Below are 23578 nucleotides of genomic sequence, written 5' to 3'. Positions count from 1 at the left end.
ATCTAAGTTCAAACTCTCCACTTATTGGATACCGTATTTAAGGACTATTTAAGGGCTTCCTTTATGACAATATTCACTTCTCTCCTGCACCACCATTTTCCATCTCTATGGGATCATTCCATAGCTCTGCAAGAATGTAATTTAGCTCATTTAAGAAAAAAAGTCTCTTGACCTACAACTTCCTTCAGTACTCCAATTCTCTACTCTTTACTGTAAAACTTGTAGAAAGAGGGTTTTACTTGCTGTCTCCATTTAATCTTCATTTATCACTCACCTCTGTTCTGAAACAGGTCTGGTCAGTACCACCTCAACATTCCAAATTCAGGAGCCAATTCTTGTTCCTCATTTTAGAAGACTAATCAGCAGCATCCAAAGGAATTAATCACTCTTTTCTCTGTCTTTCTTTAAACATAATGTGTATATTCAATTGATCCTACTCATACTTCCCTGCTAGGTTATTCCCAGTCTCCTTTACTGGATCCTCTTCATCTTCTGCACCTCCAACCATCACAGCATATCCATCCATATATCTCTCTCTCTACCCACCTACCTACCTACCTACCTATAATCTATCTCTCGTGATTTTATAGAGAGAGAGAATAGATGACTATACCCATTTATCCACCACTCTGTTTAAGAAAGAGAATATTACTATTCACTACAAGCTTCCTTTATGCCCCTCTTCCTCTTTGATCCCATGCTTTTCCCCCCCTTCTCTGGCAACCATCATCCTGGATTTTGTGTTTGTCATTTTCCTGCTTTCTTAAGGTTTACCTCATATGCTCATATTATACACACAGACACACACACACAATTTCACTCTGTATAAATGGAATCACACTTAGACAACATTATGAGATTTTTAACATGTATTCTTTAAGGCATACATTATAGGATTTATATTATTAATTACAAATATTTTCATAGGTATTATGTGGAAAAGGAGGTAATAACATTGAGCAAGATAGAGCAGATCTCAAAGCCTTCATATGAGATGTTCACTGTGACTCCATAAGTACGGGCATATGCCATATGCGCTTAACCTCTTCTTTTTTTAGAGCATCTTTTACGTTAGAGCATCTGATGAAATGCTGTGCTTTATACTGGAAGGCGAAATGTGCAACTGCTTTGAAAGAATCCATATAATCAGCAAAGCCTCTCCTACCCTCTTCACAATAAACAACAGCACTTGTATGCAGGCTGTGTTAGGTCACGTGCGGACTCAGTGGCATGACTGACGTGAAATGGACAAGAATCAAGATCAGGACAAGTGTTTTTTCCCACATTTCTGTAAGCATGATGAAAAGTGGACACTTTCATATAGAAATTAAAGTGTGAAGAATGAAGAAAGTCAAAGTTAAGTTTAAAGTAAGTTTTGGATGAAAATGTCATCTGAACATTTCTATGTTTCAGTTAATCATATTTATATTATTGCTGAAGCCTAGAGATGGCATTCGAAATAAATTTCATTTTGGAATACTCATGGAGAGACAAATAATGGAAATTTATACACATTTAATCATAAATTACCTTCCCTTTAAATAATTTATATTAATATAATTATAATAATGATTAATAATACATTTTAGGTAAATGTATTACGAAATAAAGATATAAATTGACATATTTTCTGATACATTTTAGGAAAGCAATCTGTTCTTTATCCCAGAAGTTCACACTGACCTTTCTAATTGAAGCTATGGGTCCAAATGATTTCTTCAATCACACTTATATCAGCCTGAGACTGCTCTGAGGTTAGGTTTTTGTTAATATGATTCTATGTAAGTATTATGTCTTGATATTTTTTCCTGTTTTGCTATTTTAAGTAATAAATCTGCTTTATTGAATTGTGACTCTTCAGTGACACTTTGTAGTCCCTGACATTTAAGGTATGATTTGCCATGTCAAAGCGTCATCTCCTTGTCATTTTTAAAAAAATACTTGCTACTCTTTTAAATGATATTTCTAAGTCTTCCACAACTGTTTCCTATAATAGCTTTGAAGGGGAAACTATTTTTTAAGACACATTGCTAATGTCATGTCTAGCAACTATTTTTCTGTTTGTAACTATTTTCTGAATTATCTATTAAACAACTTTAAGTGTATTTTTACCTTCTTATGTCAAATTATTCATGCATAAGGCTACAGAGATAAACTTAGACATCACAGTATTGGTAGTTTGTTAATATGAGAATGTTTTCCAGAGACTATTAAAGTTATCTTAAATCACAGGTTCACATTTAATATCTAACCCTAAAGTATACATTTGTTGGCTTTTTTATTAACTGAAAATAAACTACCAAATTTCAGAAATAGTTAATTACATATGTGTCTTGGGCCCGCACAGGAAAATTTAAGATACATTTTTATAATCAGAGGAGAAATAATAACCATTGATAAAGAGACAAAATGAGTTTCTGCTGTGCTTTTTCCCATGGGCAAAGACATTATCCCAAAAATTCTAGCAAGGGAGTTAGAAATAAACTGATACTTTACCCTTTTTTATAATTTTTTTCTTACTAGAGAGCTATAACATGCTAGCTATGACATTGATGCAGAGGTACAATTTCTTATCTTTTGACTCAACCCATCTGACTGTCAAAATCTCTATCATTGCCAGAGCAAGCATCTCCTTATTTGTTGCTATTAAGGCATTTTCAGGATAATTTATTATGTGCTTAGTCTACTGCCAAACTGTGACATTTCTGCCTCCACATCACCGCTGAATCTGTTTCCATTTGGTTCCATTAGAGATTCTCTGCAATTGTGGTGGTTTATTCTCACTTTAATGTCCTAATTTTTGAGTTAACCTCTCCCTGTTTATTATAAAATAACGAGTTCCTTAACTTTCTTTCAATGAAGGCTTGACATTTGAGCAAAGATTTCAAGAAGATGGGGAGTTACCCAGGGATATATGTGGGTTAAGTTAACTTAAGCAGTTAAGACTGCTCCAGGAAGAAGAAACAGCCAATGTCAAGGCTGTGAGGGTAGGTGCATGCCAGACCTACTCAAGGAGGAACATCAAAACCAGTACTGTTGCAGCAGAGTGAGAGAGGCAGAGAGGAGGGGAGTACGACGTCAAAGAGAGTGGGGCCAGGTCACATAAGACTTTGTAGGCTACGATTAAAGCCTCTATTATTGGTCTAGATTCCTTCTTACCTCTCTCTAGAGAACTCAGAGGTAGACAGAGATATACAGGCACACGATTATATAGGTGTATGTGCATGTGTGTCAGTTGCTTTAGTTAGAATTATGTTGAAACTCAACAATTTTCAATGTGCGATAAAGGAAGTAGATGCAGCAGACACGGTCCTACTCTTCAAAGGCTTACAATTTAAAAGTATAATTATAACAGATCTATTCACTGAAGAATGAATATTTGGCATAGGAGGTCCAAAAGGGAACTGGTGAATTTTCCTATAGAAACATAGTGTCTTCCCAGATTGGAGAGAGAGATTTGGAGATGTCATCTTTGTTGATGTACCTAAGTAGCACACTAGCCAAGGAAATAATCCAGAGCTAAAAAAGTGTGGTAAAAGAGGAATGCGAAGCCTCAGATTATAATATAACCTAAATTTGTGGCTTCATGTGATCTCAAAATAAAAGTAGCCTGCTTCAATCTATTCCTTCTGTTGCTCTCCATTTAATTCTTCATAAAATAGCTACCTATAAAAACTGCTTTCTTCAAATATGAAAAGTAGCAAGTCAAAACCACAATGAGATACCATTTCATACCCATTAGTATGGCTATTAAAAAGAAAAAAAAACAAAGTAACAAGTGTTGGTAAGTACGTAGAGAAACTGGTCCTCATGAGTTGCTGGTAGGAATATAAACTGCTGCAGCTGCTTTAGAAAATTGCTTGGCAGTTTCTTAAGAGTTGAATTACCATATGATCCAGCAATTTCACTCCTAGGTATATACCCAAAACACTGAAAGATGGGCCTCAGATACTTACACGCCAATGTTCATAGTAGCATTATTTATAATAGTCAAAAGGTAGCAACAACCAATGTCTATCAACAGATAAATGGTAAAGTGTGGTATTATACATACAATGGAATATTATTGAGCTATAAAAAGGAATGAAATTCTGACTTATGCTACAACATGGGTGAACCCTGAAAATATTTCGTTAAGTGAAATAAGCCAGGCATAAAAGGACAAATTTAACTTGGGATGATGAAAAAGTTCTGGAAATAGTGGTAACAACTGCAAAACACTGTGAATGTACTTAATGCCACTTAATTGTACATTAAAAATGATTAAAATGGTAAGTTTATATTTATGTATATTTTACTACAATGAAAAAGAAGTACCACACGTGCGCGCGCGCACACACACACACACACACACACACACACACACACACACACACAAAATCAGAAAGGAACCAGCACATACATACTCTTTGTTTAAATAATGGAGAAAAAGGCATATGAAGAATGGACAACAAAAGTGACGTTACCCAAGAATATTGGCACAAGTTCAAATTAATTCTCACAGCTTCAGAGAAATTACAAAAAATATGTTCTTTCTGATAAAGAATCTTAAAGAAAAAGACAATAGAATCAAAGAAGAGATAAGAAAAACAGAGAAAGCGATACAATTGCTCCAAGAAAGCTGGAAAAGTGAGAAAGTGAAAATGAAAATAACAGTGGAGAGGTTAAAAGAATATTAGAATCCACTCAAGCAGAATAAACACACCTGAGAATAGCATAAAGGTCACAGAATAAAGGCTTGATGGAAATACACAAAGCAGGGGCGTCTGAGGGTGGCTCAGTTGGTTAAGTGTCAGACTTCAGCTCAGGTCATGCTCTCAGGGTTCATGGGTTCCAGCCCTGTGTCAGTCTCTGTGCTGACAGCTCGAAGCCTAGAACCTGCTTTAGATTCTGCCTCTGCCTCTGTCTCTCTGTCTCTCTCTGCCCCTCCCCTGATCATGCTCTGTCTCTCTCTCTCTCAGAATTAAATAGACATAAAAAAAAAGAAACACACACGGAAAAATAGAAAACAGCAAAGATATACAGGTGACTAGAAACACAGATACCAAAGGAAAAGAAAATCCAATGTATACATAATTCCTGTTCCTGAAGAAGGAACAAGTTAAATTATATATATTTAAATTCCAGGAATAGAAGAGGTCTTACATCTATATATTGAAAAGAAACACTATGATCCAAGAAAAAAAAATAACACAGAATGATAAATTTCAAGGCAATTTCTAGTTTATTTAATTGCAAAACTGAAGAATGACTTATTGGCACGTAGGCAGAAATATTAAGTCATCCACAGGAGGGAGAAATCAGGCTATTTCAAGAGCTGTAAATATTCAGATGATAGATGTAAAGTTCTGAGCAATACAAAGTGTGTCTTGAAATTTTTATACTCAAGCAAGTTATTCTTCATGTATAAGGACACTGGGTAGAGATTTTCAAGCATATAAAATTTCAAGAACTATAGAGCTTTTCCTTCATGAAAAACCTATTAATGAAAACCAAGGGACAAATTAAAATAAAGAACTGAGTAATGAAAAGCCAGGTTACAGACATTAGTGGAAAATATTAAATATATTTAATAAAGACCTGAGACCAAATAAGTATGTGGATAATAGTTTTAAAACTGCATATTATATGCATGTTATAAATGCTAACAATTCAAAGATTATTAACTAACAAAAATCAAAAAGTGGAAGGAAGAGGCAAAAGGAACTGTATTTAAATTTGATTTCTTAGCTGTCCCAGCTTAAGTCAAGTGATATTATTTAAAGTTGAAACATAAGATAAGTGAAAAAGAATTAATCCAACTTTTAAAACATTTTGTAGTCTTTTTTAACTTTAGAAACCTATTAGGACTAATAATGTTTGCTGTGAAGATTCATTTATCTAAAGCTCAGTAATATCTTTAGTTTCACTTCAGTTTTTGGGTTAAAACAATAAAGATTACAATTAAGTTTCTATTAAAAATGTCATATATGTGTATCCTGATTTCCACCATTCACCCATTTTCTATTTCAATGTATAAATGTGTACACACAGATGTCTTAAATGATCAAATGTACATTGTGATTATTTCTGAATGATAATGAACTTTGGTTGTGTTTGGTTGTGAGTTTTTCTTTGTGCTTAGTTTGCAAACAATGGTAGTATATTTCACGAAAACAACAGAGTATTTTTTAAGAAGAATACAGTCTAACTGGCATTTATTTTAGCAAAAATTTAAACACTGTTGCTTTTTCACTGACAAACTAAAGCCAGGGGTCCAATTCTCAATGATTTAAGGCTCTCAGTTTATTAAAACTCTTTCAGCTAAAGGAAGATTATTAATTACCGACTTTTGTAAGTAGATGACCACACCTTCCAACTATCAGTCTTCTCTCTGGTAGGCTGTGGGAAGTGTACAGGAACAAGTGGATAAATGGAACCACAGAGAATTCCAAGACATTTATAACCATGTCTTCAATTCCTCTAACCTATCCTATAAAAGAAAACAAAATGGGCGCCTGGGTGGCTCAGTCGGTTAAGTGTTGGACTCTTGATCTCTGCTCAGGTCATGATCTCATAGGTTCTTTAAGTTCAAGCCCCACAGTGAGCTCTGTGCTGACAGTGCAAAGCATGCTTGGGATTCTCTCTCTCCCTCTCTCTGCCCCTCCCCAGCTCCCTCTCTCTCTCTCAAAATAAATAAATAAACTTAAGAAAAAGAGAGAACAAAGTGTCTTAGTGTCAAACTCTTCCAGCTCCCTTGAAGGAGGTGGTCTAGTTTTTGTCTTTTAATCTCCACATTTTTAACCAATATTCCTCGAATTTACTAGTAGTTTGGGATTAAGAATCTTCTATTCACCCGAAGAAGTGGCTCAGTTGGTTAAGTGTCAGACTCTTGATTTCAGCTCAGGTCTGTGCACACACACTCTCTCTCTCAAGATAAATAAATAAATAAATAAGAGTCTTCTATTCCCATACTCTTCAAGCTACCTTGGCATGAAACAACTATCCCCATACTAGTGTTTTCTTGATAGTACTGCTATGCTCATGAATATTTAACTTTCTTTCCAATTTACTTTTTCCCCTTCGCTCTGGTATCCATCAAAATGGATCTAAATGACAGCAAGTAAGATGCAGTCTACATAAGCTTTAAAAACTGTGTTTTAAAGATGGAATTTTTGAGCTGAGGAGAAATCTCCTTACAAAAGCCTCTAGATAACTGAGGTTTGAGAAACACTGGCCTAGCTGTAAAATTGGGAACTTGGTACCCTATGTTTGTCACAATGGAACTGAATCTGTCTCAGTACTGAATTGCTAACATTTCTCCCTAAAAGGCTGATTCCAGGGCTGGGCTAGGGAAAGTACTTTCTGTTGCACTATAATGGAGGAAAGGGCTCAGAATAATTGGGTAATATGGAAAGAATGCAGGAGCCAGCTTCAAGGGGCTCTCACTGGCCTTATTTAGATTAATTTGAGCTTTAAAATAAATAATAATGGAAAAAATAATAATACTAACAACAACAATATGCTCAGCTGCTCTAGCTATATATTCTCATGATCACATTCTCACTCTCCCTCCCTGATTTCAACTGTCTCTCCTTTATTTCTCTCCTTTGAAGCTCTATGCTCAGAGCAATACTGTCTTGTTTTCCCTCTGCTTTTGAATGTTGTGTGTACTTTATACTAGAAGGAAAACAAAATCTGAGTTTTAGTTTTAGTCTTTGGGGTGATCAATTAAAAAAGCAATCTTTGAACCCTCTTAGGTTCTGTGCCACTGAAACCAAACTGACATGGTCTATAGGGTTATTTGCCAGGTTAAATATAAAGTAGCCATTTTTGTAAGTCAAATGTCTCAGAATCAGAAAGTTCATATGGTTCAATAACATGGTCCATCCAAACTCACAGGAGTTTTACATGGGTTCTTACAGCCAGAACTTAAGCTATTTTAAATTGGTTCCCTGTTTTATCTTCTTGCCTTTTATTTCCTTGGAGACCTAATATGGAAAGGTGACTGATCAGAAGGTAGAACATGGGTATCCTTGATTACCTGGTCTAATGTGATCTCAACCTCATATTCACACCCGCTACCACAGGTAGCATCACAGAGTGAAAGGAGTCAGGAGACTAGATTCTATTCTGGACTCTCTCACTACTTAGTTGGATAAGTTATAGTTTCTCTCAGCCTGTCCTTTCATTTGCAAAATATAGGCTGAATAAAGACTAAGTTGTATCTGATATTTCTTCCTTTCCTAATATTTTTTAGCTCTTTATTATAGGGCCTGGGGTGGGGTAGGGAAACAACGTGAAAATTAGTATTTATTTATACAAGTATGAGTGTTCTTTATAAAAAGGCACATCAGCCAACCAAATAGCTAATCAAGGTTACCAGAAAAAATTCACCTTATTAGCTGAAACTGTTGGTTTACTCAAGTCAAAAATGAACTTCTAGACTCCATATCACTTATTATGTTTTACCAATTGGTAAAATGTCATTTTTATGTAATTTAATAGGTTAAATATACTTTAGTTGATTTTTAAAAGTTCTTTTATTTCTTTCCTGTAGAAATTGTATTGGAGTTTTTAGGTGATTATGAAGACTAATCATTTGTTCACAAATATATGGACTTCAAATCATGAGTCTCTTTTGAGAATCTGTAAGAAAATGTTTTAAATGCTTTTGCTCTCTGCTATCCAATTATAACAGTGCTAAATTTAGTCAGATTTTGGTTTGTCCTCATCTGCACAGTGATGATAATCTCTAATTTGGACTTCCCAATATAAGCATTGTTATGAAATCGTCTGTAGTCTAAGATTGCTTAGAAAAGGCAAAAATAACCTTAATTCTTGCAAATCTGAACAACAATATGCAGCATAAAAAGAAGAAAAGGCTCATTGCATAACAACTCGGCAGAGCAGTGAATACCCAAAGCCTCCTTCCATGGAGTTACCCATTGCTGAAAACAACTCTCCTTTATTCAAGCACACTTAAAAAAAAAGAACAATAAACTATAACTCCCTTCAAAACTTTCATGAGCAATTCTGGTAGAGACCACACCAGGAACAGAGAAAGTAGGTAAGATATTTAACAAATAGGAAAAGTATAGGTCACATTTATATCATCAAATGATTAGACCTTTGGGCTATACTAGATTTACTGAATCAAAAAGTCTAGCCAGAAGTTATAAACTTCATTTCTGTAAAACCCAGAGAAGTCAATGAGCCCTGGCTCAATAAGCAAGTTACTTCTCTTGTCAAGAATGATTTATGCATGTGCATCCATGCACATATACACACCCCATGTAGGAAAAAAAAACAAACAAACACCTTTACTATCAATTTCCGATACATCATCTCTCCAATTCTTTCACCTAAAACAAAATTACTTTCCTTTCTAGAGTCAATCAATAGTATATTTTAATCTCCTTTTTTCCCCTGTGTCTTATGTTCTATCCAAACGTTCATTAAGTAACCTGACCCATTCTGTCTTCAGAGCATTAACACTAACTTATTTGAAACCACAAGGCACACAGTATAAACTTGGGAACTATACATTAATATCTCCCAATGTAAACTGGGGAACTTACAGAAAAATACATGTTATAGAAGATGAAATAGATAGCTAATTAAGCACGAAGTCAATACGATGAGGTATTGTAATGTTTCTGTTGGACACTATTTGTTTGGTAAGTCTTCTTTTCTGTTATTCTGTCCCGGGCATATTAAAATTATCAAGCAAAAGTGCTATCATTATATTCCCTTTTTAAAAATGTTTATTTATTTTTGAGAGAGAGAGAGAGAGGTCATGTGTGCAAGCAGGGGAGGGACAGTGAGAGAGAGGGACAGAGGATCCAAAATGGCTCCGCATGGAGAGCAGAGAGCCTGAGGTGGGGCTCAAACTCAGGAACTGTGAAACATGACCTGAGCAGAAGTCTGATGATGCTCAACCAACTGAGCCACCCAGGCACCCCTATATTCCTTATAAATGTCCATTCTTCTCCCTTCTTTTTCTCTGTATCTGATAATCATCAATAGGTATGGGTCCATCAGATGTCTTTCAAAATTGTATCCCAGTCAATGAAAGGGTCTTTAATAACTCCTTTGAACACTTATTAGCCTAGAATTTACTATTCTTTCAAATGTCCTTGCTTCATAAAGTACTTCATTCATTGAAGAGGCTTTAAAATTCCTTTATAGATTTCAGGCCTATGCTCAGTAATACAACCACTTCATTTGAATAAATATGAACCTTATAAATAAAAATAAAGCCAAATTGTGCTAACATCTCAAAATAACATTAAAGAATGCTTTTGGTTTTTGGTTTTTGTTTTTGAGAGAGCGAGCGAGCACGCACACATGTGTGAGTGAGTGGGAGGAGGGGCAGAGGGAGAAGGAGAGAGAGGGTCTTAAGCAGGTTCCTGAGCACAAAGCCCAACATGGGGCACAGTTCCATGACCCTGAGATCATGACCTCAGCTGAAATCAAGGATTGGATGCTTAAGTGACTGAGCCACCCAGGTATCCCTAAAGTTTTTTTACTGACTAACTGTTAGCGCTAAAGTAATATTAATAAGGATTATCATTCTTAGTCCTCCACAATCAAGCAGATTCTATTTGGAAGTTACTTCAGTAGGACAATAGCCACTAGTTTAGGGTACAGTTCTAAATTCATCCAAGTACAATCTTTTTCATTCATTCATTGCATATATACTGTGCTTCAGATATGGTGACAGGTTCTGGGCTGTGAGCAAAATAAATGTAGCATCTCCTTGTTCTCAAAGAACTAGAGTTTGCACAGGAAAATGACATTAATCAATTAATTGCACTTGTGAATGTACACTTACAAACTGAAACGGGGGTTGTCAAGAAAGACAGTGGGATTTCATGAGAAATTATTGTAAGGAATTTGACTCTGATTGGGGGGTCAAGGAAAGCTTTCCTAAAAAAAGTAAGAAGCAGAAATCTGAAGAATGACTAGTTGTTAATTAGGCAGAAGAAGTGGTGAGATGGAGGTAGGGGAAGGAAGAGAGGACTCTTCAAAATTGAAGGAAAAACATCCTAGGACAAGAGGCATATTAGTTTCTTATTGCTGCTATAACATATTACCACAAACTTAGTGGCTTAAAACAATACAGATTTGGGGCATCTGGGTGGCTCCGTCACTTAAGTGTCTGACTTTGGCTCTGGTCATGATCTTGCAGTTTGTGAATTTAAGCCCAATATCACACATCCGGCTCTCTTCTCTCAGCATGGATCCTGCTTCAGATCCTCTGTCTCCCACTCTCTCTGTCCCTCGCTGCTCACTCTATCTTTTTCTCTCTCTCAAAAATAAATAAACATTTAAACTCCCCCCTGCCAAAGCACTACAGATTCATTATCTTCCAGGTCTGGAAGCCAGAAGTCCAAAATGGATCTTACAGGGATAAAATCAAGGTATTCTTCAAGAGGCTCTAGGGAAGGATCTATTTCCTTGCCTTTTCCAGCTTCTAGAGGCTGTCTGCATCCGTTGGCTTGTGGCTTCTTTTATCCATCTTCAAAGGCAGCAATAGCCAGTCCAATCATTTTTCATGATACCATCTTGGTTCTCTCTCTTCTGCTTCTCATTATCATTGAGGACCCTTGGGCCCATCTAGATAATCCAGGATAATCTCCTTATCTTTATTTAGTCCTTTATTTAACCACATCTGCAAATTCCCATTTTCCACATGAAGTAACATATTTATAGGTTCAGGATGGTGGCCATTTTGGGGTAGCTATTATTACACCTACCATGAGAGAGATTATGTATCATTTATAAACTGAAAGAAGGTCAGAGTAGCTGGGTGCAGAAAGTGAGAAGATAAATGGTATTGGATGAGGCTGAGGAGGTGGGCAAGCACCACACTATACACATCATAAACCATATCAAGGGTTTTGATCTTTATTGTAAGAACAGTGGGAAGCTACCTATCAAAGTAGTGAAAAATTAGATGTTATATTTTAAAATATTCCTCTGGCTACTGGATAGAAAATGTATCTTAAAATAGCAGAGGTTTAGGAAAAAGATGATGGTGACTGCAGCTGCAGATATTCAGATAATTTTTATTCAGATTAGTGAAGTCATTTCAGTCTTTTAGTCCTAACTGGGTGATTCTATAACTTTGGTTAAACATCTTTCTGGTAGTTCTACAGGGAAGACAAAACGTTACCATGTACAACTTTCCATTTACAGTCCCAGGCATGATAAAGACTCTTTATGTTATATTGCTTCTATTAATTACTGTGCATAACTCCATGCTAGTAAATCAGACAACTTCAGTAAAAGAGATGATTTCATGGAAAAATTAAAATGATTATACCCAAATAAATTCTATCTTAAGAGGAAATATAATTCAAGAAGTAGAAAACCTGAATAGATTAAGAACCCTTATAAACACTGAGTGAAGGCAGAGGATAAAAAAATGGGATAATGGAGCAGGCAATGTTATAATTTGTTGCCCATTCCAAGGATTTTGGCTTCTACTTTAAGTAAAATGGGGACTCATAGAGACCAGGGAGAGACTATAACAAAAATCTGGAAGAGACTGATAGTGGTTTAGACACCAGGATGGCAGCAGTGACTGAGACAGGGGAGTGGCTGGGTTCTTAGTATGTTTTGAAGGATTTCTGATGGATGTAAGAAAAATAAAGTTGTCAAGAATGACTCCAAAGTTTTAGCCTGAGTAATGAGAGGGAGAGAGTTGTCATCAATGGAGATAGGGAGACTGACTTTGGGGGTGAGAGAGATCAAGTATCTCAGTTCAGAGCATGACAGGGAATTCTGGTAGACCCTCAAATGTATTGCAGAGTAAGCAGTTGAATATGAGTTTGGAGCTCAGGGGAAAGGTTTAAGCTAGAGATATAAACTTGAGAGTCATTGTATATAAATGGTATTTTTAAATACTTTGAGGCTAGATGAGATCACCAAGGGAGTATGTAGACTATGAAAAGCTCTATAAGGACTGAACTCTGAGGCACTCAAGTATCAAGCGTTAGGAAAGAAGATTAAGAATTAGCAAATTAGGCTGAAATGGAGCAGTTAGTAAGGTAAGAGGAAAACCAAAAAGAACATGAGGCCATGGAAGCCCTACCTTTTCCTTCTCTAACTTCTACTGATCTTTCAGATCTCAGTCAAGTGATATTTTATTCCCTAGACCTGGTTAGTTGTCTCTTCCAAGTGTCTCCACAGCATCCTGCCTCCACAGCACCTTAGTTTTTTTTTCAATTATAATTGTCTATACTTACTCATCTCATTCTATACATTGTAAGCTTCCTGAGAGAAGAAATCAAATTTTTGTCACTCACAAAATACTCCCCGATTAGCATAGTACTTGACATGTAGTAACTGCTGAATACAAGTTGGTTGAACTGAATTTGTAAAATCGGTACTTACCTTCTGGTTACAGACAGGTTACTAGTGTGATAGGAAGAGTCTACTAGGATTATCTATGCCACCAATACCACACATACATTCATTTTGTTTATTTTTCTATGTAACCATTTAGAATTTTTCAGCATGAAGTTTTTGGTATGTCTCATGGTTCGATTCAAGTAGAGGGGGAAGAAGAAGAAAACCAATATCTATATGTTTATGGTAAGCATACATTCCAATCATACCTTGACAAGTTAGCTCACTTAAGCAGTTAACCCCATACTCACAAATTTCAGAACAAAAGTATGATTAGCTCCACTTTACACTTTATTTATTATATAAATATAAAGATATGTGTACATAAACATATATATATAAGCAAGTAACATCATATATGTGAACAGTTATATATATCATATATTATATATATGTGAATAGTTATATATATTATATATACATATATATGTATTTATATATATGTATGTGTGTATATAAACAAGTGTGTATATAAAGAATTATAAACTAGTAATATATGTGTTAACAGTTATATATATCATATGTATCATATATATGTATATATGCATACATATATACATATATATGATATATATGATACATATGTATGCATATATGATATATATAACTGTTTACATATATAATACATTACTCATTTATATTTATATTACTGCCTGAGCAAAATAAAATAAATGGCTATTTTTAAAATACAATTATGTTACTTACCGGAAAATATAGAAGCAGAGACCCAAAAAGAATTGTTTCCAACAGAATAAGGCCCGATGCCCTGATGCTCTAAAAAAAGAAAGAAAGAAAGAAAGAAAGAAAGAAAGAAAGAAAGAAAGAAAGAAAAAAGAAAAAGGCATTGTTAATTTACATTCCTAGCAATGGAAGAGCTTACCTATTGTGACAATGTCTCAACCAGTGAATGAAAAATGGCTAGTATTTCAGACAAGAGACCTTAACTGAAACATGCGAAAAGACTGACTATAAAGGTGGTGGTGGATTTAATGATATTTCCAGTGGCTTTATGGAATTTTGTCCCCTAAAATTTTAATCCATGAGCAAAATGAGCAGCTGAGAACACTAGAAGATGCTTTCAATCCAAGAAATACACAGGCACAAAATATCTTGCTTGTATTTCTGAAACATCAATCACTAAATGCAACGTGAAATATATAAAAAATTATACGTGGTGCAAACATAATATCTTCACAGGAAAATAATTTGAAGTAGTAGCAACAGATTTTGCAACAACAAAAAGAAGTTGAAAACCCAAGCCACAAGAGTCCATTACATTAAAACAATGTCAGATAAATGACAGCCAGAAACAGGAAATTATAATATCTCTTCAAAACACTGCTGCTAGGACATTGTTAGACACAGAGGAATACTTTATGTAATCCCTCAAAGAACTCAAGGCTTTCATTACTCTAAGAATTTGCAATGGAGAAACAAGTTTAGACAGTGAACAGACTTGATTATTCAAGTGGCTTCTCACTATTGGTCTTTATTTTAGCTACCAGATGCTTTTAAGTGAAAAGAAAATTTCTATCAGCAAGCCTTTAAGTGGGTTTTGGCTGGTAGAATTTCTAAGATTGCAAATTACATAAATACCTAATTATGAGTACTATTTTTTAAACTTTACAAAAAGATGACACTAAGAGCGAGAGTCCAAAACATTATACAAGACTGCTTATAAAACAATCAATGCAATATTTTTTTTTAAAAAAGGATAGGAAAAGAAGTTGCAAAGCTTAACGGAAAGGACAGACATTGGAGTTATCTTCATCTCAGTTTGAATTATGAAATAATCCCTGTGAGTTAGGCAACCTTGAACATCAATGTCTTCACCCATAAAATGTGTATCCTAATCTTAACCTTATTAAATCTGAGTTTAATAAAATATGAAGTATACATAATGGCTACTATTATGCCTGATACTTAGTAAGTAGGTACCTCTTCAAAGTAAAAAACAGCACCAGGATGATTAATTTGAAATCCACAGAAACAGATATAAGTAGCAGTCAATTTTTTTTTCATGCTTGGGATCCAAATGGCCCCAGAAAAGCTAAAAGTGGGGGTCGAGAACCCAAGAGTTTTTTTTTTTATTTTTAGGGCCAGTAGTTTCTTAGCTATGTTACGACCATTATTACCACATAGCAGTGGTAGTGGTGCATATATTCTTACAGTAAATAACCTGTTTCCTTTTCATTTGGTAATGTTGAGCAATCTTCTTAGCCCTTCACTGCCTAGCTCCTGGCTGAGCAGAGGAGGCTATAATTTCAAATTATTAATTGGAACTCCAAAAAGAGGTTCCATAACCAAATGAAAGGCCTATTGAAAATGTGCTCTTTCAGCACTCTCAATAATAACCAAATTATGGAAAGAGCCTAAATGTCCATCAACTGATGAATGGATAAAGAAATTGTGGTTTATATACACAATGGAGTACTATGTGGCAATGAGAAAGAATGAAATATGGCCCTTTGTAGCAACGTGGATGGAATTGGAGAGTGTGATGCTAAGTGAAATAAGTCATACAGAGAAAGACAGATACCATATGGTTTCACTCTTATGTGGATCCTGAGAAGTTTAATAGGAACCCGTGGGGGAGGGGAAGGAAAAAAAAACAGAGGTTAGAGTGGGAGAGAGCCAAAGCATAAGAGACTCTTAAAAACTGAGAACTGAGGGCTGATGGGGGGTGGGAGGGAGGGGAGGGTGGGTGATGGGTATTGAAGAGGGCATCTTTTGGGATGAGCACTGGGTGTTGTATGGAAACCAATTTGACAATAAATTTCATATATTTTAAAAAAAAGATAAAGATAAAAAAAAGAAAATGTACCCTTTCCTTCCTTTTTTTTTTCAGAGAAAGAGAGAGAGAGAGAGAGAGAGAGAGAGAGAGAGAGAGAATGTGTGCGCAGGGCAGGGGCAAAGGGAGAGCAAAATCCTAAGCAGGCCCCATACCCACCCTGGAGCCCAATGTGGGGCTTGATCTCAGGACCTTGAGATCATGACCTGGGCTGAAGTCTAGAATTGGACAGCTTAACTGACTGAGCCCCCCAGGGACTCCATAATGTGTACTTTTCTCTTCAAAATATTCTTGGGCTGAGTTGGCTTCATGGCTTCACAGAACGAATAGGTAGCTAATAGGTGGGTCTTCAGGGACAAAAAAAGAAACCTCATGCTCCCTAAAAAATTTCCCCGTTGTCTTGGTACTGGAAGTTCTTTGATCTAGAACAAACCCTTTTATTTTATACCTGGTGCCAAGAATTAATATACTAGTGTTGTAAGTAATATGTTGACTTAAGTTCAAAGCAAAGAACAGAAATATTTTCTTAGAATCTAAGTGATAGGATGAGGAAGGAGAGAGGAGGATTGAAAAATGAAGACAGTGCAGTTACTCTGGAAAACAGTGTGGAGTTTCCTCAAAAAGTTAAAAGTAGAACTACCCTATGATCCAGCAATGTCAGTACTAGGTATTTAACTAAATAATACAAAAATAAAATAAAACAAAACAAAAACCACACTATTTCAAAGGGATACATGCACCTCAGTGTTTACAGCAGCATTATTTACAATAGCCAAATTATGGAAACAGCCTAAATGTCCATTGATTAATGAATGGATAAAGAAGATGTAATACACACACACACACACACACACACACACACACACACACACACACACACACTGGAATACTACTCAGCCATTAAAAAGAGTGAAATCTTGCCGTTTACAACGACATGGACAGAACTAGAGAGCGTTTTGTAAGCAAAATAAGTCAGAGAAAGACAAAAACCATATGATTTCACTCATATGTAGAATTTAACAAATAAAATTAAAAAAGGGGAAAAAAGAGAAAGAGGCAAACCAAGAAACAAACTCTTAGCTGTAGAGAACAAACTGGTGGTTATGGAAAGGAGGCGGGTGGGGGGATGGGTTAAATAGGTGATGGGGATTAAGGAGTGCACTTGTGATGAGCACTGGGTGTTACATGGAAGTGCTGAATCACTATATCTTATACCTGAAACTAATATTACACCATATGTTAACTAACTAGAGTTAGTAGAAAAACTTAAAAGAAAAAAAAAAAAAGAAAAATGAAGATGGACAAGAGAGATGATGAGCAGAATAACAGAACCCAAAGAAAAATTTCAACTCCTTCACAGTTGTGCCCGAGATAGAAATGGTGGTATGAAACCCTTTCCACCAGAATTGCTAACTGCAAAACTCTTAGAAAACTTTATTGAAAGATGATCAACAATTACAACACAATATTTATATAAAACACTAACACACAAATCAATACCATATATTTTCCAGATATATTTAAATATACCAAATACAGATCTGGAGGATACATACCAAGCTGATAACAATGTTTTTTTTTTTTTTTTCTGGAGAAGTGGATAGATTTGGGTATAGATCAACTTATTCAAAAACATTTTAATTTCTTTGGAGATTTAGTCATGCATTGCTGTGTAATATGAATTTTAATAATTTAATAAGTAAAATTAAAGAAAAGAAATCTAAAATGTGTCATTTCAAGTTATTAGAAAATTCCACCATTAGGCATCATAATATACCATAGGGCCTAAATGAAGCCCTTCCTAACTAATATCTACTTAAAAAGATTTTATTCAGTACCAACTTCCTGCATAAAATTATCAAACAGTATTTTTATGATACTTACAGGTGAATATAAAGCTGGGGGAGTTATCATTGAGCCTAAGTCTCTCCTTTAGGATCTATAATGCCTAATGAATATAATTCCAGAGTTTACAAGAGAGGTGTACAGATTCCACTTCACTCTACTTCATCCCACCTGCCCCATTTCTTAAACTTTCTGAACTGACTTATGAAGGTTTGTAACAGATATCAAACTTATATACTAAAGAAAAGAGCTCATAGTATGATACCAATCTTACCGAATTACGTCAAAGTCAATTTCTAAATTTCATAATCCTTGGATGCAAAGTAGAGAGATGTAAAATGAACCACAATTGCAATCGCCACAAGATTTGCCCATGAGGTAGGCACCCAAAGGAAGCTAAGTCACTGGAAGTAATAAGGCGACAAGAATGCTGAAGTCTGAATTTTTTAAAAAACAATTAAAATGCTTTGTCATTATTTCCTTAATCCTACAAGGACTAACTACTTCATTTATATTTTTAAAACATTTTTAGCCACTGGGGAAATTAATGTATAGCTTACTAAAACAGTGCAGCTATTTTGAATTATGGCTGATTTCTTTAGCCTGGTAGTAATTAAAGTTTCTTTCTATTACAAAAGGAACCTCTGAGCATGAAGGTATTTTTACACAGCTGTACCTCAGAAGGCAAAATGAAACTACAATAAAGCAACAGAATTAGATTCTGAAGAGAAAGAACTGGCATAAGTTTGGATTATAAACCAAGACTATAAATCTATATTATTTACAAAAAGAATTAGCTGTGATAGCAAGGAGAACGGACTTCTTCTATTTCTATAGAGAAATCCACAGACTGGGAGATTACAAATAAACACCTGATGAAATAGTTACACAATAATAAACTGGAAGCAAAATGTAAAAGTGGTCCTGAAAAGAAACCTGACATTGAGAGATATGAGGACACTGTTTTTCAATAATTTTATTTACAGTGATATTAATAAATGAGAACAGACTACATCCAGTTTGGCAGACTATATGCAATTAGTTTCTCTTAAGAAAATCTGTGATGAGGGGCACCTGGGTGGCTCAGTTGGTTAAGTCTCTGACTCTTGCTTTTGGTTCAGGTCAAGATCTCATAGTTCATGAGATTGAGCCCCCCATTGAGCTCTTCACTGACAACATGGAGACTGCTTGGAATTCTCTCTCTCTCCCTCTCTCTCTCTCTCTCTCTCTCTCTGCCCCTTCCCCACTCGTGTGTGTGTGCGTGTGTGCTGCACGCTCTCTCTCTCAAAATAAATAAATAAACTTAAACAAAAATCTGTGGTTAAATATTGAAAAACCATTCAGATATAGAAAAATTTGTCAAGGAACAATTGCCAAAAATGGGGTTGGTTCAAATCAGTATTATTTTTTCCAAAAAAAAATTATCAGCAATAAAAAAGGTACAAAAAAAGCAGAAGGATATGTTCAGGACAGAGATGGGTAAAGTGAAATCAAAGCAATCCAGAAAGTTTTATTTTAATTATTTTTAATTCTGCATTCAAGCATAATTAACATATAGTGTTATATTAGTTTCAGGTATGTGACATAATGATTCAACACTTCCATACATTACTCAGTGCTCATCATGATATATATACTCTTAATCACCTTCACCCATTTCACCCATCCCTCCTACCTACCTCCCTTTAGGCAACCACTCCTTCCATATTTAAAAGTCTGTTTTTCTTTCTCTTTTTTGTTTTGTTTCCTAAATTCCATATATGTGTGAAATCATATGCTATGTGCCTTTCTCTGACTGTCTTCACTTAGCATTATACCCTCTACATCCATCAATGTTGCTGGAAATGGTAAGATTTCATTCTTTTTTATGCCTGAGTAGTAGTACGTTGTATATATATGCACACACATACACACCACTTCGTCTTGATCCATTCCTCTACTGATGGACATCTGGGTTGATTCTATATCTTGGTGATGGTAAGTAATTCTGCAAGAAACATTGGGGTGCATATATCTTTTCAAATTCATGTTTTCATTTTCTTTTGGTAAATACCCAATAGTGGAATTACTGGATCATGTGGTAATTCTATTTTTAGTTTTTTGAGGAACTCCCATACTGTTTTCACAATTGTTGCACCAATTTACATTACACCAAGAGTGAGCAAGGGTTCCTTTTTCTCTACATCTTCACTGACACCTGTCATTTCTTGTGGTTTTGATTTTAGCTATTCTGAAAGGTGTAAAGTAATATCTCATTGTGGTTTTGATTTGCATTTCCCTGATGATGAGTGACGCTGAGCATCTTTTCATGTGTCTGTTGGCTACCTGTATGTCTTCTTTGGAAAAATGCCTATTCAGGCCCCTGCCCATTTTTTAATTGGATGGTTTTATTTTATTTTTTAGTATTGAGTTGTATAAATTACTTATATATTTAGGATATTAACCCATTATCAGATATATCATTTGCAAATATCTTCCCCTATTCAGTAGGCTGTCTTTTTGTTTTGTTGATGGCTTCCTCTGCTGTACAATAGCTCTTCCTCTACAATAGCTTTTTTTTTTGGTGCAGTCCCAACATTTTAATTTTGTTTTTATTTCCCTTGTCAAAGGAGACATATCTAGAGAAATGTTTTTATGGCTCATGTCAAAGAGATTACTGCCTTTGCCTTCTTCTAGTTTTATGCTTTCAGGTCTCATATTTAGGTCTATAAGCCATTTCAGTTCATTTTTGTGCATGGTGCAAGAAAATAGTTCAGCTTCATTCTCAGTTTCTCATTGTTTATTGAAGAGAATGTATTTTTCTTATTGTATATTCTTTCCCACTCTGTCATAGATTAATTGATCATAAAAGCATAGGTTTATTTCTGAGCTCTGTATTCTGTTCTATTGATCTGTGTGTCTATTTTGTGACACTACCATACAGTTTTGATTACTATACCTCTGTAGTACATCTTGAAATCCAGGATTGTGATACCTCCAGTTTTGCTCTTTTTCAAGATTGCTTTGGCTATTGGATTTTCGGATTATTTCTTCTAGTTCTGTGAAAACTGCTGTTGGTACTTTGATAGGGGTTGCATTGAATCTGTAGATTTCTATGGCTAGTATAGGCATTGTCATAATATTGGTTCTCCCAATCCGTAACCATGGAGTATTTTTCTGTTTGTATGTTTCATCTTCAATTTCTTTAATCAATGGTTTTAGTTTTTATAGTACATGTCTTTCCCCTCCTTGGTTAAGTTTATTCCTAATTATTTTATTATTTTTGGTGTAATTATAAATGGGATTGTTTTCTTAATTTTTCCTTATGCTACTTCATTATTTGTATCTAGAAATGCAACAGATTTCTATATATTCATTATGTATCCTGCGACTTTACTGAATTTACTTATCAGTTCTAGTATATTTTGGTGGAGTCTTTAGAGTTTTTGATATATAGTATCATATCACCTGCAAAAAGTGAAAGTTTTACTTCCTCCTTACCAATTTGGATGTGCTTTATTCTTTTTTGTCGTCTTGTTGTGGCTAGGAATTCCAGTACTAAGTTGAATAAAAGTGGTGAGAGTGGACATCCTTGTTTTGTTTCTGATCTCAGGAAAAGCTCTCAGTTTTTTAGCATTGAGTACGATGTTAGTGGTTTTCATATGTGGCCTCTATTATGTTAAAGTATGTTCTCTCTAAACCTACTTTGTTGACATTTTTTAACATGAATCTTTGTCAAATTTGTCAAATGCTTTGTACTTTGTCAAATGCTTTTTCTGCACCTACTGAAATGATCATATGGTCTTTATCACCTTTCTTATAAATGTGATGCATAACATTGATTTGCCAACATTGAAACACTCTTGCACCCCAAGAATAAATACTACTTGATTGTGCTGAGTGATTTTTTTGATGTATTGTTAGATTCAGTTTGCTAGTATTTTGTTGAGGATTTCTGCACCTATGGTCATCAGAGATATTGCCTTGTATTTCTCTCTCTCTCTCTGTCTCCTACGTATGTATGTATGTATGTATGTATGTATGTAGTGTCTTTATCTTGTTTTGGTATCAGGGTAATGTTGGCTTGTTGAAGGAATCTGGAAGCTTTCCTTCCTCTTCTAGTTTTATAAATAATTTGAGAAGAATAGATAGTAACTCTTCTTTAAATGTTTTCTAAAAGGGTGCTTGGATGGCTCAGTTGGTTAAGCATCCAACTTCAGCTCAGGTCATGATCTCATGGTTTGTGGGTTCAAGCCCTGCATTGGCTCTGTGCTGACAGCTCAGAGCCTGGAGCCTGCTTTGGATTCTGTGCCTTCCTCTCTCCCTGCCCCTCCCCCACTCATGCTCTGTCTCTCTCTGTCTCTCTCTCAAAAATAAATAAACATTAAAAAAATTTAAATGCTTGCTAGAATTCACCTGTGAAACAATCTGGTCCTAGAATTTTGTTTGTTGGGAGTTTTTTCATTGCTGGTAATTGGTGTTTTCTAATTTTCTATTTCTTCTTGATTCATTTTGGGAGGTTATATGTTTCTAGGAATTTATTCATCTCCTTTAGATTGTCCAATTTGTTGGCATATAACTTTCACAATATTTGTATTTGTGGTGTTCTTTGTATTGTGGTGTCAGTTGTAATTTCCCCTCTATTAGTTCTGATTTTATTTATTTGAATCTTCTATCTTCTCCTCTTCCTCCTCCTCCACCTATTCTTCTTCTTCCTCTGGCTAAAGGTTTATTAATTTTGTTGATCTTTTCAAGGAACCAGCTCCTGGTTTCATTGATCTGTTTTCTTCTTTTTTAGTTTCTATTTCATTTATTTCTCCTCTAATTAATGATTTCCTTCCTTCTACTTGCTTTGGGCTTTGTATTTCTTTTTATAGCTCCTTTAGGTGTAAGGTTAGGTCATTTATTTGGAAGTTTTTCGTGCTTCTTGAGGTAGATCTATATTGCTATTACCTTCCCTCTTAGAATTGCTTTTGCTGCATCCCAAAGATGTTGAACCATTGTGTTTTCATTTTCATTTGTCTCCATGTATTTTCTGATTTCCTGGTTGACCCATTCATTATTTAGTAGCATGTTATTTAATCTCTATATATTTGTGTTCTTCTTAGATTTTTTCTTGTGATTGATTTCTAGTTTCATATCATTGTGGTTGGAAAAGATGCATGATAGAGCTCAATTGTTATGAATTTCTTGAGATTTATTTTGTGGCCTAACAGTGATGTATTCTGGAGAATGTTCCATGTACATTGGAAAATAATATGTATTCCGTTGTTTTGGATGCAATGTTCTGAATCTGTCAGATCCATTTGTATCATTCAAAGCCACTGTTTGTTTCCTTGTTGATTTTCTGTCTAGATGGTCTATCCATTGATGTAGTGGGGTGTAAAAGTCCCCTACTATTTCTGTATTATTATTTATTTCTTCCTTTATGTCTGTTAATAGTTGCTTTATGTATTTGGGTGCTTTCCTGTTGGGTGGATAAATATTTACAATTGTTGTATCTTCTTGTTGGATTGTCTCCTTTATGATTGTGTAGTCTCCTTTTTTGTTTCTTGTTATAGTCTT

At 35.1% G+C, this 23578-nt stretch overlaps 1 protein-coding gene across 1 annotated transcript in view; it reads right to left on the bottom strand.

The window, feature by feature from the left end:
- Positions 1-23578, bottom strand: part of GPR158 (G protein-coupled receptor 158) — a 420917-nt gene that overhangs the window by 123327 nt on the left and 274012 nt on the right. The window contains exon 5 of the mRNA XM_015066303.3: positions 14104-14172. Coding sequence (XP_014921789.2) covers positions 14104-14172 — 69 coding nt within the window. The remainder of the gene's footprint in view (positions 1-14103; positions 14173-23578) is intronic.

The sequence above is a fragment of the Acinonyx jubatus genome, chromosome B4, assembly GCF_027475565.1.
Source record: "Acinonyx jubatus isolate Ajub_Pintada_27869175 chromosome B4, VMU_Ajub_asm_v1.0, whole genome shotgun sequence".
NCBI lineage: Eukaryota > Metazoa > Chordata > Mammalia > Carnivora > Felidae > Acinonyx > Acinonyx jubatus.
Note: the sequence above shows the minus strand (reverse complement) of the source record. Positions and strands in the feature narration are given on the sequence as shown.